This window comes from Sander lucioperca, chromosome 8 (genome assembly GCF_008315115.2).
Source record: "Sander lucioperca isolate FBNREF2018 chromosome 8, SLUC_FBN_1.2, whole genome shotgun sequence".
NCBI lineage: Eukaryota > Metazoa > Chordata > Actinopteri > Perciformes > Percidae > Sander > Sander lucioperca.
The window spans coordinates 6,468,371-6,487,694 of NC_050180.1; the positions used below are offsets into that span (position 1 = coordinate 6,468,371).

At 42.5% G+C, this 19,324-nt stretch overlaps 1 protein-coding gene across 1 annotated transcript; it reads left to right on the plus strand.

Annotated features, from left to right (window-relative positions):
- The first annotated feature begins 1,858 nt into the window (after positions 1–1,858).
- Positions 1,859–16,211, plus strand: igfbp5b (insulin-like growth factor binding protein 5b). Its single transcript, XM_031296538.2, has 4 exons — positions 1,859–2,641; positions 12,730–12,947; positions 13,144–13,263; positions 13,465–16,211. The coding sequence occupies exons 1-4, from the start codon at positions 2,308–2,310 to the stop codon at positions 13,600–13,602; spliced, it is 810 nt and encodes a 269-aa protein (XP_031152398.1). The 5' UTR covers positions 1,859–2,307; the 3' UTR covers positions 13,603–16,211.
- Positions 16,212–19,324: the final 3,113 nt, after the last annotated feature.

The window sequence follows — 19,324 nt, forward strand, 5'->3', positions numbered from 1 at the left end:
CATGGAAAAAGACAAAACAGTCCAGATATGTAAACGGTGGTTATGGAACCCTTCGACATCCTCTGTAAACCAAGTTTTAAACAATCATGGCTGACTTGAAGTAAAGGAAACACTAAACATGTGCCATACTAATGTTGTGGTGAAAACAATTCACATTTCAGAGAGCTACTCCAAAGATAATTAGAAATGCCCTTGTGAATTTAATTTTAAAGTCAGTGAGATTATGTAATTATCGAGTCACTAATTCCATGGAGAACATTTCTGGTACAAAACACTTAAATAGCTCTGTTTTTAACTTGATGTGCACCAATAGAACAGCAACATAGACTGCAGTACTAAATTGTGCTATTACAGATATGATGGCGTTTTAATCTATCAGTTAGTGTGTGTCATTTCCCTGATATCTTACAGAAGACATGTGAGTTGGCTCCTCTGCAGAGTTTATCATTGTTAACAGTGCCTTCTAGTGGCCAACTGCTAAACTGATGAGTAAATCACCTCTCTGTGGATCCTCATCCTGCAAATGCAAGGTTTGGACCGTGGCCGTTTATCAAGCAGTGTGAGTGGATATGGGAAGGACAACTAATACAGCTTCCTGACACTCCGCTATTACTTAAGGAAGAAAGATCTGCCCTAAAAGCTGCAGGGATGGAAATAACAGTCCCATGGCTGGGCTGATTTAGAGTGCATGTATGGTGCAAGCAGAGCACACGCTGAAACAATCAGGCAGTATTCTGCATACAGGGGATCAAATAATAGAGCCCAGTTGCATTTAATGTGTGTGTGTGTGTGTGTGTGTGAGAGAGAGAGAGAGAGAGAGAGAGAGAGAGAGAGAGAGAGGGGGGTATGTTAGTGGGTTTTTCCTTTTGGCTACATTGGTAACACATATGGAAGTGTCCAATGGAAGCAACAGGTGCAGGCTTTAAAGGTGACTTGTAGACCGGGGCAGGTATCCCTGCGCATCAACAAAACAGAGTTCAGTGTGGAAAAGTTGTAAATTGGACACAGAAATTAAAATAATTGCAAATCATCTTCCTGTTCCATCCCTTATATAAGTGAATAATTCAATAATGAATTCCGGTGCTTCCTCTTTTTTTTCCCCTTCAGTTCCAACCTTTGAATGCGAAGCAGCACTTGAGATCTTTCCTCAGTAGGGATATTCCATTCAACCCGTGACAATGAGGCACTCATGACTCAAGCACGGGGTTACCCATACTTTATTTTTCATGGACACGAAAGAATTATGATGTGAGGAAATTATGTTTCCCTTAAGACTCCAATCAAAGTTACAGATGTTTTCAAATCCATGACTGTGAAAATTGGCACATTATACAGAACTTGTTCCGCACAGCGATCCGGATAGTGAAGAATAATCTACACATTATTTCTTTCTTAGGTTAAGTGCCATTTGTAAGGAGGCTTAAAAAAAGAAAAAAAAAAAAAGAAATCTTGAACAATTTACTTCTATGAATCTCCAGAATGATCTCACCCACTGTAAAAAAAGAAGTCTGTTTGACGCATCAGTGAGATTGTATAGCTGGTAATGAGTGTTCGTTATTTTTTTTTTGCAGTGTGGAGCACTTTAAAGATCTTCTGGGGGAGAATGCGAAGCTACAGATCTAACAGACAGTGAAAGCCTGCAGGTTTTTAGGAACGCTCAGTACTCAAATGTTTTGATGAGGGCTGTGTTGCTCTCTGCTGTTGCCTTTTGCACCTCGGCATCAGTTCAGCCTTCAGGGTGAAAAAGCGATCCTCCTGCTGCTGAAAAAAAAAAAAAAAAAAAAAAAAACTTTGGCCGCCTGCCAAGCCGTGGAACAAGTGCGCCTCCCTTCCCTGCTGTTTAGCGTATTCAGTTAGGGGATTGGGCTCGGCTGTTTTAAAAAGGCAAGGCAGCTCTCCAGTTGATCAGTCTGCTCAGGAAACTTCTGCTGGAGAAAGTACTGGAGTCCAAACTGAAGAAGGAGAGCAGTTGAGATTTTGTGCAAAGAATTGCCTCGCTCCTGCAGAGGACAACAACTCGGGACAAATAGCACAATATATATATATTTGAAATTACTCATTTGAACTCGTTTTGCAGGGTGCACGCTGCAAAGCCTGTCGTTAATTCTTTTTTGTTTTGTATGTTTTTTTTTTTTTTACACAAATAGCAACATTCTTGGATAAAGACTCTTGGCTTTAGCTTTAAAAAAAAGAAAAAAAAAGAAAATCGGATTATCTGACTGAGGCATTGTGCTCATTAGTCTACTTTCCCCCCCCCTCCTCTCTTCGCATTTGAGCTTTATGTTATAATTGAAGAGAACGCCAACAATGTTTCTGAGTTTTTGCCTCTTGGTGACATTTATCTTGGGGCTGTCCGGGTGCTTGGGCTCATACGTGCCGTGCGAGCCGTGTGACCAGAAGGCGCTATCCATGTGCCCTCCGGTCCCGGTCGGCTGCCAGCTGGTCAAGGAGCCGGGCTGCGGCTGCTGCCTGACCTGCGCCCTGTCCGAGGGAGCGGCGTGCGGCGTTTACACCGGGACGTGCACCCAGGGCCTCCGCTGTCTGCCGAGGAGCGGGGAGGAGAAACCCCTGCACGCCCTGCTCCACGGCAGGGGAGTGTGCACCAACGAGAAAGGATACAAACCTGTCCACCCCCCCTTAGGTAAGACGCGCTCGGGCTGCCTGGCAGACTCGATGCAAATGCATGCTCGGGGATTTAAACAATTGAGAATGTGTACGGCTGCACTTCCAACCGCATTGATGCAAAAAAAAAAAAGAAAAAAAGTTTAATTTCATCTAGACCAGGACTGTAGGGTCTTCTCTGCGGATCAGTGATTTCTTATCCCATGTGGGGATCCACTGTGCGCTGCTGCGGGGTTGAAATGTCTAGCGGGAACAGAAACAACCACAGTCGAGTATCTTTCGTGATAAATCATATCAATTTGTGTAGATATAATTGCATTGTTGATAATAGTTGTGCCTGATCCACGGACCCCAGGGGGTTCCCTTCCCTCACCATGAGAGACACACACACACACACACACACACACACACACACACACACACACACACACACACACACACACACACACAGTGCCTAGAACACGCACTGCTCTCTGACAGAGCGCGTTTGACAGATGGTTTGAGGTGCCATCTGATTAACTTGTATCTACTGTCTGGCTGCAGGAGCTTATTCCTCCTCTCCTCTCGGGTCTTTGTAGGAACAGACAGAAACGCACCTCGGGTCTCGCAGGCTCAGCATCCAGCTGTAACGACAGTGTTGCGTTAGGCTGCTCGGTAGGCATCTATGTTTGCAGTAGCCTAACAACACTAGGTGAACCAGCAGCTCGGTTGTGTGCGCAGTGCCGCGTAATCTGTCGTGGGCGGCTCGGCGCTCAGCTGCGGTAAACGCACATGGTTTGTCCCGGCTGATTTGAGCCTCTAGTGCGGGGCAGTGGCTGTCAAATTGCGGTCTTGCGATACCCATGTGGCTGTAAGGATCAAGGCAGTTCAAAGTATTTCCATTTTAAACAGGGCGAATTATTAAACGCATTTCTTTTAAGAGGTTTCCCCGCTGCTGTTATCCTGACGCCAAAAAAAACGAGTGAAAAACTTTATGAAAAGGGGTCCGAGCACTAAATGCATAAGTGTATTTATATAAGGGATATTATGAGGAAAAATGTGGGAACCTCTAAAGTGGAGCTTATTCTGCAAATTGCCTCCCTTTTAATATCCACTAGTGTAACAAGTGTCTGTCAAAGCTCACTATTTTCCATCCTCACGCCAGAGCGCATTAAGCTTTCGTGTCTTTCATTTTTCGCCTTTCCAATATCATTCGCACCTTGACACGTGAAATCTACCCAGACGTGAAGGAAAAAAGCCTAGTGTAGCCTACAGACGACATGGGAAGGAATGAGGTGCCACTCCGCGAACGTCGGGTCTTGTTAAAGCCGAATTTAGATAGATTTAAGTCTGCAGGCTACCCCGAGCGTGGTGATCAGAGTCGGATTACCACTAAATCTGAGAGAGAGAGAGAGAGAGAGAGAGAGAGAGAGAGAGAGAGAGAGAGAGAGAGAGAGAAAAGAGAGAAATACGAAGAGAGAGACAGACAGACAGACAGAGGGAGAAAGAGAGTGGAGCCAATAGCCTTGAATGATTTAAGATATTTCTTGGTGTAGCAGAGAGGTTCACTGTCACTCAGAGTTTTAGCGGTGTGTCAACAACTAGATAAGTAACCACAAAGGGTTTGGCTCCACGCCTCATTCTATAAAATCGGCTGCCACTCGTTTTGGCTGTTGACAGTCATTAGGCTATCTGCACCCAATGGGCAGATCACCTCTCCTTGTGTTGGTCCATGAATGCCATTGTTTGAACAAACACTCAGCAAATCATATTTTGCAAAACATTGATCACAAACTGAAACGGAGTCAAGATAGGCTCACAGTTATCTGTGTGTGTGTGTGTGTGTGTGTTTGTAGCCTACTTGGGCGGGGCTGTGTGGGTGTCTGGATGTGCATTGTGTGATTGTTGTGAATGATGACACCTCAGGCCGTTTGTCTCACTCTGGCTTTACACACACACACACACACACACACACACACACACACACACACACACACAGAACCTGACTTCTTTGTTGGCCCACAGAAGAGGTAATCAGAGCATCTTTTCCTGCCTCTGGCAGTGCATTCATTGCATGGGCGCTCAGTCACAACGCAGTGATTCAGCAGAATGCCTCTGGTGCTCTCTTTCCTCTGAAGGGCCTTCTGTCAAACAGCTCCGCCAACGGGTACTGGTGAGGTGAGCTTCTGGTTTCCTGTGGTGTGGGGTTGCAGCTGTCTGTGTGCTGTACCAGCTGAGCAAGCCAAACACAAGGAGGAGGAGCTCAAGTGTCTGCAGCCTACTAAATATTGACTGGGGCAGCCAAACAATGGGAGAGAGGAATCTTTGCCCCCCACCACCCCCTCCCTTAACTGCTCATGTAAAAAAAAAAAAAAAAAAAGAACCCCGGCCATCAGGGTCTGTGTCCCAGCGGTGCATTAATTCACGTTTTGCTCTTGCACTGTGATCCCAGGGGTTGCTTGGATTGTAAGGCACAGGAGGTGGTATGTGCTGTGGGGGTACTCAGATTTTGTTAGCCCCCTACGAGTGAATCAGACCCTGCAAAGCTTGCCAACAGATATGACTTCATAGCAGCAGGCCCCTCGTCTTTCATGCTTCTGAAAGGGCCTTATGTTTTAACAGATTGCTTTTTGCCAAGAAGCAAAAGATGATTAGGGAGTGGTTCCAAATCCAGAATACTCGGCACAGAAATACTATGCCCCTTATTAGCATAGCAACAGGAAACCTGGTGCCTTTACTGACAACTTTAATACTTTACATTTGTCTTGGCTCTTTAAATGTGTAGATGCAGTTTTAACTTGTTGCCAGACAGTTTCGGAGTTAGTGTATTTAAACTCATGAGTAAGTCAAGCAACTGCAGACTTCTGATGGTCACGCTGCCCTGTCATATCTAAGCACCATACAGAATTACTTGTCACCACATACTTTTTAGAAAGCTATTCAACGTTGAGAATCGCCATCTGTTTTTTCCATGCCAGCAGCCTCACTGACACAGCTGGTTATTGGGTCGTAGCTGAGAAACCAAAGCAAGTGGTAAAACGTTGATTCTCTCTGACTGTACAATTCGTCTAATGAAAACCAGCCACCGTACTCTGTCTGCTGTAAATGTTGCGTGCTCATACGGACATGCCACGTCAGATATAACCCTGGTCACGTGTGGCCCCAGCTGCCTGACAGCTTCATGACGGGCTCATGCGAAAGGAAAGACTGTATGTGGCTTTCCATCCGTCTCACCTTGAACATCCGAGACAGTGCAGTGAAAGCTTAGCATGCTGCAACTGATCTGTTGCAGGTGCTAGGGAGAATTTTTCGAAAGGTCATTTTGTCAAGATATCACGAGGACTTCAAGAAAGAAAAGCACACATTTCGTGGAAAATGTGATGCCAAGAAAATCTAGAGAACCCCAGTTTCTTATATGTGACATTGATACTATTGATGTGGAACTGCTTTTGTCTGCACATGGCGTTTTGAGGCACAGTATGATCATAGGGACAGTCTACAGCACTTGAGCTGTCGCTGGCAAGCACATTACCTTTTTGGCACACATGCATGATTTCTCCCCGTAAAACTTTACAGTGGTATTTGTACAGCTTATTGGTCACTGACACCTAGCCTGCTGGTGGCAACAGCTGGGAAACATATCAGCACTCACTGTAAGTTTTCTACGCTTTTCTACACATGTGATTCAATAAAGGCAGGGACGGCCTCATGCTGGGCTTTAAAATGATGTCACACCTGTTTACATCTGACCTGTGTACTGTAATCTCACCTCCAACACCTGGTTCAAGCTAGCATTGTGCGAGAATGGACCAAAATTAGGCCTCTTGGGTTTCTCAGGATTTGGAAAGCAAAAGACGCTCCGGGGAATTCTCTAAAATGTTGGTGTTGAATGTTGGTGGTGAAGCTTTTGTTGATCCCTGTCCCAGAAGGTATTACACTGTAGTTTTGTTGACTTAGAAGCATAGAAGGGCACTCAGAGAGCGCAGACCTCCGCCAAGGCCATGCTCTATCTCACAATGTTAACGAAAATGAAAGATCATTTTTGTATCCGGCGCATGATCCGGATCCACTCCAAAATTTAACTGGTTCTTCATTGGGCCACGCTACACCCTTTCACCAAGTTCCATGGAAATCGGGTGGTAGTTTTTCCATAATCCTGCTGACAGACAAACAAACCAAAAATATAACCTCCTTGGCGGAGATAATAAACTTCCCGTTATAAAAAAAAACGTTACTTCAAAAGGTGTTGGTAACATATTACATAAACAGGCGGTTTGCTCATTCTTGGATGTTCTATGATTCACAACGTTGTATTGCAAACCCCACATTAATAATTAATGTTGAAGTTTGTTGTTCGCCCACTGTGATGTTTCGTTTTAATGCTGCTTGGAGATCAGCTTTGTACAGTACATCTAGGAGTGCTCGAATCTGGCCAAAATAGCTGCTTCAGCCACTGGGGAATTAGAACATCGTCACACCCAGCAATTGGGTTGTGGTGATGGTGACCCAAAAAGAGGTTGCGTCCGTCCATGTGGCTTGTTGGAAAACCCAAACTCTGATGTAGGATGAGGACCTCAGACCAGAATTAGGAATGTACAGTAGAAGAGCCATGCGCCTCAGTCTGATGACTCCAGTCTGTATTTGCACGGCTGTAAGCTGTAAACAGGTCAGAAAGTTTGCTTACCTACAGCAGCATTTCCCTCTTGGAAGGATTTTGCATCCTCTCATAAGTCCTGTTTTGTGATCTATAATCCTTGAATTGTTCTTGTTGCTATTTATACTGTGCATTCAGAAAAGCAGGAAACTTTTTGATTGCAATGAACATATACTGTGTTCACAATACCATGGGGAAGAGGTATTTCCTGCATTTTCAGAAGCTGACTGAGACCATGCAGAGGGTCAAACAACAGAAATTCCACGGAAACAACAGGACATAAGGGTCAAAAACAGAATTCCCTTACACTTGGGGGTGGTCAAACATACAAATCAAGGACAGAACATTTGATATTTTCTTACTGCTTCAATTGGTTTGGAATGGAGCCTTTTTCTGTCAGTCTCTCAGTCTTCTCATGTAACAAGGCTTTGTGCACTGCTGTCAAGTCATGTGCAGAGGGTGTATCTTATCCGTCACTGGTCATCCATGCCATGACGATTTACACTAGTGATACTTACCTTCAGGGAAGAGCGGGGGTAGATAACAAATGTTTTCTCAAAAGCCCCAAATGTTTTTTGGGGGCCTTTACTGCCTTTCAGAGGCTGTAGCGAGCTCTGTTTTAATGCTAGAGTGAAGCTAGGTATTGGTAAGTTAGGCTACATTTTGGCGAGGGAAAAACTGGCATGGCCATTTTCAAAGGGGTCCCTTGACCTCTCACCTCCAGATATCTGTATAAAAAATGGGTTCTATGTGTACCCACGAGTCTCAACTTTACAGACACGCTCACTTCATGATAATCCCATGCAGGTTTTTCCTCGGGAACTATCACAAATGGTTTACAGATTTGTAGGCACATATTATTAAATTGCTTGACAAATTGTGCAAATAGCTGCCGTAAAAGAGGAGGGAGCATGCCCCCTATGCCCCCTAAGAGTTCTAGCAGTGGTAACTTTGCTGCAAGTTTAAAAAAGCTTCTATGACCTATATTCCTTTGGTTATCAGGACCTAACTTTTTTTCTGCAGCACACACATCTCTGGTTTGTTCACACTAGAGTGCGGATCGGGCCGCATTTTTCTGTCCGAGCCTGGCCCGCGTCTGACAGGCATTAAGATATTTATATCCGAGCCCGACTCGAGCCCGACACAGTTAAAATGTCATTTTTTTCTCATACTAATGGCACATGTACATGTAGCTTAATATGCACGTGTTCCGTTGTCACAGCTACATAAACAAATTTCCGATGTTAGGGTGATATTTTAAATTTATTTTAATCACAAAAACGAACATTTGCATCAAGTGAAACAGGCCCATTGGCTACCTAACATAATAAGCTGTTTTAAATTTAAAATGTTCAATGCCTTACGCGCTGATGTGACCGAGACCGACCCGAACATCATTTCTAAATATCTGTCCGAGTCGGGTATCCATCCTCTAGTTCACACCTCCCTTTCTGCTCTAGAAACTGCAGGGTTATCAGGCCATGGCATTGCCTTCAAATATTAAGTAGCGGAGGCAGTCTGAGGCTGAAGGATGGTTTACTAGCGTCGTGCTTTATATGACACAGGCCCTCGGGCTCATTTATCCCTACATTATCTTGTCCTACCCCCTGTTGAGATTAAACAGCAGCTCTATTCACTACTCTCTTACATCTTGTAAAGATGTAATTTCAGATGCAGCGCCGAGACACACTTAATCAAAGGCAGGACATAGCCAATGTGCTGTAATGCTGGAAAATCCAATGAAAGGTGGGAGAATCTATTGTCCTGGCTTTTTTCACAATCTAAATGGCATTGTTATAGTCTTAAAGATCCAGAGGAGAGGACAAAAAAAATCCAAAGACGGGGTAGCTTATCTTTCTTGCTTGGACTGTTGCCCCGTAAGAAACTTGGGATATTCATGAAGCATAATTGTGTGCAGATGTTAATTTTTAAACAGAGAAGTATCAGGTGCACCTCCTTTGGCTACTCTGCCCCTCTCGTCCTAATGAAATCTTTAGCTCGAGCACAGGGAGAGAGAGATAGCAGCACAGCTTTGGGCTCAGCTGAATGGAAGAGCTGCACATGACTTGGCTCACTTGGCTCCTGGCCAGCATCTTGGCTGAGTTTCAGGAGTTAAACACGGACCCTCTAAGCCTCCTTTACAAGCTGGGTACCCTGAGCATGGAAAAACTGAGTTTTTGTGGCTGCGCCAAAGAGCCCACTTCAGAAAAGATGAGTTTGGTGATGTTGTTTGTGGAGGAGAAAAGAAGTTAGACACCATTGTTTTCACGAAGGCTATCCAATTGAAAATGCAGATCAAAAAAACCTTTCTATCCTATGTTTCTAACATCATTCTCTAAAGAGACATTTTGTCAGAGTGACTGATTTGTAAGGTGGATGTAATTGACGTGCCACGGCTCAGACCTCTCTAAGTCTGGCCATTTATATGCTCAAATGAGATTACACATTAAACAAGAATGCACGTTGAAAAGAAAAAAAAAAACACAGCCCTTATTTTCGACGGCGTATTTCATTGCCAAATATGTGGCATTTTAATCAAGCGCCCCTAGAAATTATTGGACTGTACAGCAGAAACAAGGAGTTTTTCCACAGTGGTCACATACGAATGCTTGTTTGACGTATTTATTTATAGCGAGTGAAAGCCTCGTAGTCTGAGCGGGGAGACACAAGGACATATCTAAACACAAACCAACGCCTGCCAAGTCATGAGTTGTGAGATTAATTTCAAAGAGACGGCAGTGCAATTCTGGTAATCACCCTGCCCCCTCCATTCCCTCCCAGAGACTCCAGACGCTCCTGCTGTGTCAGGCTCTTTGAACATCAGTTTCTCGGATCTTGTGTCCTTGTTCCGTTTCAGTGCCTTTCTCCACGGTGGCTGTGCACTACCAGGCCAGTCAGCGACATTATGGCAACTTGTTAAAACATATTTTCCAGCCTATTCTCTCTTGTCCATATACAAGTATGGAAGTTGATTTGTTTTTCAGCAGCAGTTGGCCTATAGTGCGCAGCCAACATTCCTCTCTGGTTCAGTGCTTCTGGCCCTGTGCACCACGGCGGGTTTCCTTGTCAGATAAATATAACCAGGGTCATCCACTGGCACCATCGCTTCGGCCAGTTGGCAAAGTCCCCACAATAACTCTGTACTTATGGTACAGCTAAGCCAAGGGGGGGGGAGGGGGGGGCTGATGGCTTCTTTCTGTGGCCTCAAAGAACCTCTGGCTGGGGGTCCAGGCTTAAAAGGCTGAGCCCCCAAACATAGGAGAGGAAAGGGGTGGGGGTAGGTTAAGGATAAAGGACCTCAACCTGTGAACATCCTATCAAGAGACTACAGTACCCCCTTGGGGAGCTGAAATTACGTCTAAGAAGCGGATAAAATGTGACAGAAATGTACAAGCATTTATACGAGTCCACAGAGCAACTGGATTTTCCTCCGCTTGACATTTGAGTTAGGAGTTTAATGTGGGACACGTCGCTGTAAAGTTACGACACTCAGAGGCCTTAGTCCCTGTTGAAGTTTAGCAGTCCAGATAACATGTTAGCAGATTTTCCAGGCACTGTGCAGGCAGCCATGCAACATGTGATGCAGTTTTCCCAAGTTGTAGACATCTGGTGCTGCCTGGTGTCTGTATGTATTTATGTGTGACCTCAACTAACTTTTAAGACCAACATGTCTCACTGATATATTGAGGACATTGGACATTGGATGCAGATCAGCTCCAACTGGACTTCCGTGAAGGGATGTTTTAGCATTAGAAAGCAGAGAGTAAGGGGGTTGGAAGGTGGGGTTGGTGGGAGTTTAACTCCTGTGTTAGCTGTCAAGAGTTCATCAGCTGTTGATCAGATATCCCAGCAGCCTCCCCTCCTGTATACACAAATCTCAAGCAACAGTTGGTGGCACAAACCCCGGGAAAAGCACCTGGTATACTATTTCTTATGTGGTACAGATTAAAAAGCTGCAGAACTTCACATATGATTTATGCAGATAGCAAGTTTTTTTTCCAGTGACTGTGATACATTGCTTATATAAATCAGATCTACATTTTACTAGTTTGTCATAATACTTAATTATAGGTCTATGGTAACTGTATTTAGATCAGACATTACCCTTTAATGAGATATTCTACATTCCTGAATTTTATGTTCAAATAAAATTTGAAAACTAGTTTCATCATAAATAATGCTGGAGATTAAATAAACAAACATGGCCAAAGTCCTACATAGAAAGTACTAGTCTAACAAGAAACAGCTCCATTTTCCGAGACTTCTAAATACAGATTTAAGATTTTTTAACAGGGAGTTTGGTGTAAACCATTTCCATTGATACCCAGGTGCAATTAGTCTTTGTCTTGTCAATTACTATTTTACCAAAAATGGAACCAAACTTTAGACTTCAATTTTGCTCTGTCCTCTATCTTGCAGTTAACTATATCTAGACACCGAGAACTATCTCCAAGACCATTCTAAATGTCATATCAAATGAAGTGTATGAACTAAGTTTGTGAACTTGCTTTTAAAGCTGCTAATCAGTATTGTTACATGAACAATGTATCAAATGTAGAGTACTGTGAAAAGGGTTGAACTATCAACAAGGTACATCCTCTCGGCTCTGCAAAGCATTTTAGCATATTTTAACTCGTTGACAACTTTACTGTTTTGTTTCAGTCACACGGCTTTCATCAATCTCACTTCCAGCTGCAGCAGACAGCTGTTTCTAGCAAAAAAGCTCTGATAATCCCACTGTACACTACCTGCCCTGCACCAAATGGAAGTCAGACAAAGTTGGCAACTAACTGGTGAACATACTGTAGTTGAGCATTTGTCGGCTAAAGAGCCAGATATTTCTCTCAGGAGTTGGTGGAGACTAAAACAGAGCTAAAACGTTAATATTGGACTTAGGAACATTAGCTGCATGGACAGAAACATGACTCCAAGTGAATGCTGATGTCCACTGAGTGTGTTAAGAGGCAATTGTTTGCTAACCTGTTCATATCAACTTTATATGATAATAATTTGCCAATGTTGTTGCTATAAAATCCATTCACACTTCTCTTAATTTTCAGCAGGGGGCAGGCACAACTTGACAGCCAGTGCCAAACACTAGTTATGTCCAAATGAAGCTTCATGAACTATTAGTTTGATTTGTTGACCACACTAGATGGCAATCTTGATTTAAAGAAAAAGGCTTGAGAAATGGCAGTTCACTGTGCTTACAACCCTTTGTTGAACCGAGATCGCTATCTAGTGGGCTCAGAAGATTAGGAAAATGCTTCATGAAGCTTCATTTGGCCACCACTACCAAACACTTTCTCACATTGTTTGATTGTATTGCAAATAATCTGTCACACATTGCCAATTAAGAACTTAAATCATACACATATAAAGATGTCAATGCATTAGTGTGAAGCTGCAGCTTGCTTTAAAAAAAAAAAAAAAGTGACATTAATTGTTACCATGTTTGATTTGCTCCGCTGCAGATCGTGAGTCTCGAGAGCATGAGGACACCCTAACCACAGAGTTTACAGAGGAGCTGCAGCCAGCTAAAGTGCCACTCCTTCCAAAAGACATTGTGAACAGTAAAAAAGTTCACGCGCTGCGCAAGGAGCAGAAGAGGAAGCTCGGCAAGCAGCGCCTCATGGGCACCCCCGTCTTGGACTACTCCCCTATGCCCATTGACAAGCATGAGCCTGAATTTGTAAGTTTTTAAATGTTAGTTTTTCTCGGTGTCATTATAAAGCCACTAAGTGTAGAATTTGAACATTTCTGACTTTGGTGACTCCTACTGGTAGCATCTACCAATGCAAACTACACCTTCATCGTTATATCTTAATATACTTAATTTCTAATACCTTTGAACAGCCTTTGTAACCCTGCACTGTCTTTCCCTAAAGGGTCCATGCAGGAGAAAACTAGATGGGATCATTCAGGGAATGAAGGACACTTCTCGTGTAATGGCTCTGTCTTTGTATCTTCCCAACTGTGACAGAAAAGGATTCTTCAAACGCAAGCAGGTGGGTTTCCGTCAGAAAAGTCTTTTGCACTTTGCACTAAGAAAGCCTTCCAAAAATTAATCTAGCCTATTTTGCAAAGACGTGCGAATACATTGTGCTGTGCCACTTTCTGGTGTTACCAACCCTTTACCCTCACCACCTTTCCTAACCCTTATCGCTTTTTTCATCAAAACTATAATCTTGTTTTTTTTTGGCCCACAGTGCAAGCCATCTCGCGGCCGCAAACGGGGCATCTGCTGGTGTGTGGACAAGTACGGCGTTCAGCTGCCCGGAACAGAGTACAGCGGAGGGGACATTCAGTGTAAGGACCTGGAGAGCAGCAGCAGCAACAACGAGTGAAAAAGGGGAGGACCATCCTTGACCCCCTCACCCCCACCCCTAACCAGCACGTGACCCAGGGCCCACGCCTCCTCTCTGAATCACATATGTACGCCCTCCGTTCACTTCACGATTTAAGTTTTTTTTTTTTTTTTTTTTTTGCAAATTGAAAAAAAAAGGAAGAAAAAATCCAAACGAAAGAACAGGCTGAAAAAAAGACACCTGTATTTTTTTTCTTTTTCTTTTTTTTCTGTTGTTGACCAAGCACTCATTTCCGAATGAGGGGAAAAGTCCCAGAAGATTTGCTAGATCCCCTTGACTTTTGCTTATGGGACCCCTTGTATGAGGCGGCTTCCCTGGCTGCAGATCCATGAAAAATATATGCACACAACGGATATATTTTATATAGAAGCTAGGGGTTTCAATACAACACTTTGTATGATGTAAAATTACCACAAAATCATTGTGAAGAAAAAAAGTATCAGGCACATTGATTGAAAACAGATCAGTTTTAGGCTGTGGAACTGATGATTGGCAGAGTAATTTGTTTTTTTGTCTGTTTTCCAAAAGAAAAGAAAAAAAAGAAACAATAGATAGGGATATGCTGTAACAGTTGACTCTATCTGGGTATGTGGTTCTGTCAGAGCACTTATGAATGAGGGGAACCTGCTTAGATATGTGCAACTTCACATAATGATGTGTGCATGAGTGTGTGTATGTGTACAGTGCGTGTGTGTGGTATGTATCCGCCTGTGTTGGTATATGATGGAGTGAGCCTATTACAAAAAGAATGTCCTTTTTTTTTTTTTTCCTTTCTCTTTTGTTTGTTTTTGTCACAACAAGTATTGCTGGCGCTTAAAGTGGTCTTGGGGCTGGCCTTCTCTATAACCGATGTAAAGTATGTCTCGGGACACGGCGCGTTTGGAAACAAAAGAGTAAGCAGATGGTAACAGATGAACCTATGTAAGTGGCTCTTCGACAATGTAGCTAGCCTGATATGCCAACTGTGCCTATTTAAACAGACACTGCCATGCAGGGCGACACAGAGCTTAGAGAGCGCTGACTCTAGCGGTGAAATAAAAGATCCGTGTTTCCAGCTTAAAGTGATGGGACTCAAGTTTGACTTCGATCTTTCGAGTTGAGTGCATAATCAAACCCGCCAGTCGGGCCAGTTGCTTCTCTGATTCATGTGTGAAGTGTAGTTTTGTATGGTTTTGTTTGTGCCGTTTTCTTTGCCTTCAGTGAAGTAAAGACCGCCCACCTTTGAGCCATGTTCCTTTATCAAGTGGTTTCCCCTCAGTACTGCTACTACAGTGTAACCATGGTGTATTGCATTACTTTTAAAATATAGTTATTGAATGTTGTTTTTTTTTCTTTCTTGTAGAAACATAGTATGACAACAATGTAATTGTGCTTGGAGAAAAAAAAGATTTTTAGCCTGTAAAGAATTTCAATAGGTCCTTGACCCAGAGTCATTAGACTACAGGGCAGTCAAAAGAAGCTATCCCTCTGGAAACCTTCTGCTTACATGCCTCCACGCAAAGGTTCTACATCTAAGGGAAGCGTGATGAAAACTACAGGTTAAAACAGGGTCATTTAAGAGTTATCTCTCTCTGTGTGCAAGTCACAGTGCCTTCCTACATGCAAATACATTTAAATAGTGACGTGAAAGTGACATGGATATCAAACGGGGCAATATCCTTTTTCTACCGCGGCTGATACTTGATACAGCGATCAAAGATGTCTAGGTTTAGTTCTGATTAAGAAAAGAACAACGGAATGGTCCTGTAAACGGCGTCAGCAACGCATAGAAAATCCATTTCTAAGATCCGCCTGAACCTCGGGGGCAATTCTGGACAAGAGTGATGTGTGTGGGACGGCTGTGTAACCGCAGTCAGTTTAACCTCCCTCTTCTCTTTCTTTGACAACCAATAAGCTAAGACTCTTGCTTTTTCATGTGAATGCCAATGTATATGATTGCCAGAGAGAGGAAGCCAACGGTAAAATCATGTCATCATTTCCTTTGCTGAAACAAAAAGAAAAAAAATGATATGTGCATCCTGGATGGCTTCCTCAATGGTTGTGAATATATTATCGAGGCACCACTTGCCCCACTTCCAACACCAAAATCCCCACTACCACTTTCGAAAAAGCAGCTTGCACTTATTTCAGTTATTCACTATTGATATTGACACACAACGACGTCCTAAGATGTGGTATCATGAAGTTGGTGGAACATTTAAAAAAAAAAAAAAAAAAAAAAACAGCCACAAAAGCTAAATGTTGTGTTATCTTGTGCTTACCTTTTAAAGTTGGTGCTTTGAGGTAATATTTGTCGACAGGGGCTGTGCAGCCCACGCCTGGGACCTCCAATACGGCAACATCTTTTAGGGAAAAATAGATTTCAAAGTTACACGCAGCTAGAGACGTTCTCATGGCCAATTGCACAGAGAGTTGAGATAGAGATAAAAGAGACGGAGGGGAAAGAGTTAAGAGTGAGCGCCGTGGGCAGTGGTCATAATCAGGGCCTAGCCACTTCCCCGATATGGGGTCACCAATTGCATGACATTAGATACAGTTAGCAAGACAGTTACCAGGAGTCATGGAAATCTGGGGAATGCAAAAAAAAAAACTGGAACAAAGAGCAGAGTATCACTTTGATTTGATACAAGGAACTATCTATCTGATATCTGGGGCCATTCACTGTCTGGATCAATCAAGTGCGTGAATACTTCAATGTCCCAGGTATTTGTTTCTTTGGTTTGGATTGCAGGTTGAGGTTCAGGCTTAAAAACAAACGCCTGTTTGCGAGTAGTGACATCCTCAGGTTTCACATCTCCTACTTGGTTTAAACTGGTATTCACATTTCATACTTCAGTAGTACAGTTAACGACAGTACAGCCTTTTTTTTCTGAGTACATAACACTTTCTGGATGTAACGAGTCAATACGATTGGTTTTCATAATTTGGTGTTCACTGGCATGTGAAATAAACCCATCAGTGGCAGGAGGATAGTGGGAAATAAAAATGGTCAGTATTTGGAACTACATAAAACAAATAAGAAAGAAAAGAACAAAAAAATCTCAAATTATTAAAGTGAATATCACTGTGTAATATTTATTCAACTTGTAATTTATGTACTCTTTTAACCTTTGTCTTTTTTTGTTATGACAAAGCATTTATTTAAATAAAGTTATGTATTCATTTAAGCGGTCTGATGAGGTTTTTTATTTCTAGTGTTGCATTTTAAGGCAAGACAGTGCAGGCAGTAATGTTGGGTTTTTTAAGCAAAGGCCAATTATGAGATTTTGGGCTATATTACTTCCAAAAAAACATGTATTCTTTCAGACTAGTGGAAAGAAAATATCCAAACTCCACCTCGTTGTGTTTCTTTTCCTCAAAGTTGTCTCTTTGCATCTGTAGATTTTAATGACAATACACATTTTCAAAGGCCATTTTCTCAAAAATGAGTTTTTTTCTCAGAACCTGAGCCAGAAATCTTTGCTTCAGTGGCATATACATACACCAACATTTCCAGTTTTATTCATATCTATATTCTGCAGGTTTTTACAGAGGGCTTTGTTAATATGTCAGTCACAGCCTGATTTTGAGGACATTTCATGTCCAAAAACATGGCAAAAATGGATTTTTCTATAGCTGTGGACTTTTTTGATTTAACAAGTCAACAATATGAAACCATAATGTTGAACCTGGCCTTATCCAATGTTCAGATTTATGTTCTGGAATCTTATGCAAATGAGTGCATTTTAATAAGATAATGCATTATTTGCATATTTAAACATAACATTTGAGAAAACTTGTAATAGACACATAATTGGCTTAATGTAAGTAATAACCTGGGGAAGTTTCATGGTGATATCTACTTCTGTAGTTAAACATGTTACCCTATTCACCTGCAGTGTCTTGCTTAAAGAGGATTGGGTATAGCTACTAAAATGGCTTGAAAAGTACTAGTAGTTTGAAGTGGAATCATCCTGATAGTAAGCACTGACTAATCTCCAAGGCACGAGCTGATAAACCTCTTAGACATAAGTCTGAGACACCCAGGTTAGCCCACAAGGATCTCATGCAGGATGTGACTTTATAATGCCTCGCCCGGGGGCAAGTCACCTGGTTTTCAACACCATAGTCAAAAAAGATTGCACAGGAACAAGGAAGTCATTTAACATGAGTTTGAACTTCAAGGGGGGGGGGATAACATCTAGTGGGACCGGCTCTATTCAAATGACTGGGAAGAAGAAGGGATTTGTAGCCTGGAGGAGGATTCATCATGTTATGGAAAACCACTTAAAGGCAGAATGGACTCCCCTGAGACACTTCCGTTCATAAAGACATACACATGCAGTTAAAAGTGCATATATAGACAAGGTATGGACAGAATATAATAGGTCTGGTAAATATTAGGGGTGGGAATGACCAGGGGGCCCCACCATACGATATTATCACAATACAAATGTCACGATACGATATTATCGCGATTTTAAACATGTTGCAAATCTGTGTCACGGCATAACCACAACCCAGGGGCAACTTGATACTATCAGTACTTGTCATGGAGCGTCCAGGGCTCGGCCGCGCTTGCATTTATGAATCTCCAGAGATAAGTGTTCGGCTGCCAGGCTAAAGGTAAGGTGAAATAAGGTGATACAAGAGCAATAGGAGTAAAAACTCCTTTGTTCCGTTTGTAATAACACGGCTTAAATTGCACATGTAATGTAGAACTTTTTAGAGATTGCTCTTGAAGTATTGTGTAAAATTGCGTTCTGTATATTGTGTGTGTACAGTACAGGAAACATTTCAGTACCTTATGTCTTTGTATTGTTGTCTTTTGGTTTATTTGTACGTTGTTTGTTGTATGTGTTTTTTCTCTTGCACTCCTGACTGCAGATCAAGTTTCCCATCTGGGATAATAAAGTGAATGAACTGAAATATGCCTACTTCCATTGACAGTTCATCATTTTGTAGACATTCAAAGATGCAGACTTAATAACATTAACACAACTTAATGGGGGAAATGAACTGTCACGGGAGCACTGACTAACTAGTGTCGGAGCACGGACAGCGAGCGACAGGTAGGCCTATTTCACCTTATATTTAGCCTGGCACCCATGCAGAACAGCCAATAGGAAGATATGGTGCCATGACAACTGCGACATATTGCAATTTATTACCTTCTTCCCAACTTCAAATTATGTCCCCGAAGGAGAATTTTTCTTTTATCTAAAAATATACATTTTTCTGTTTCTTCATCTCACTTCAATTGTATTGCTGCAAAATGGGATTGTCAAGCAGACAAACTGCCCAACATGTATAATAATAGATCGATACTTGGCGTCCGCGTATCGATACAGTATTGCCACGGAAAATATCGCGATACTATGCTGTATGGATTTTTCCCCCACTCCTAGTAAATATAGTAAGAATTGGCTTTTGATGAAATAGTAGGTCTAAGGTGAAGTATTAGTATTTGTCACAATGCTCTTTTGAAAAACACGATACAAACTATATCAGCTCCTGATCAGCCGATGTCTTTTTGAATTTCTCCTGCGTGCGTACTCATGAGGATAAACAATCAAAGAATCTGCGTGTGCATCTCCACAGAGGGATGTCTGGTAATTTTTATTCCCTCATGGATTCCAGGAAGTGACAGAATGGGACTTTTTCTTTTTGGGGGGCCACCAAAGTCTATCCCTGGGGAGCTCAGGACTTTGACCAACTCCAG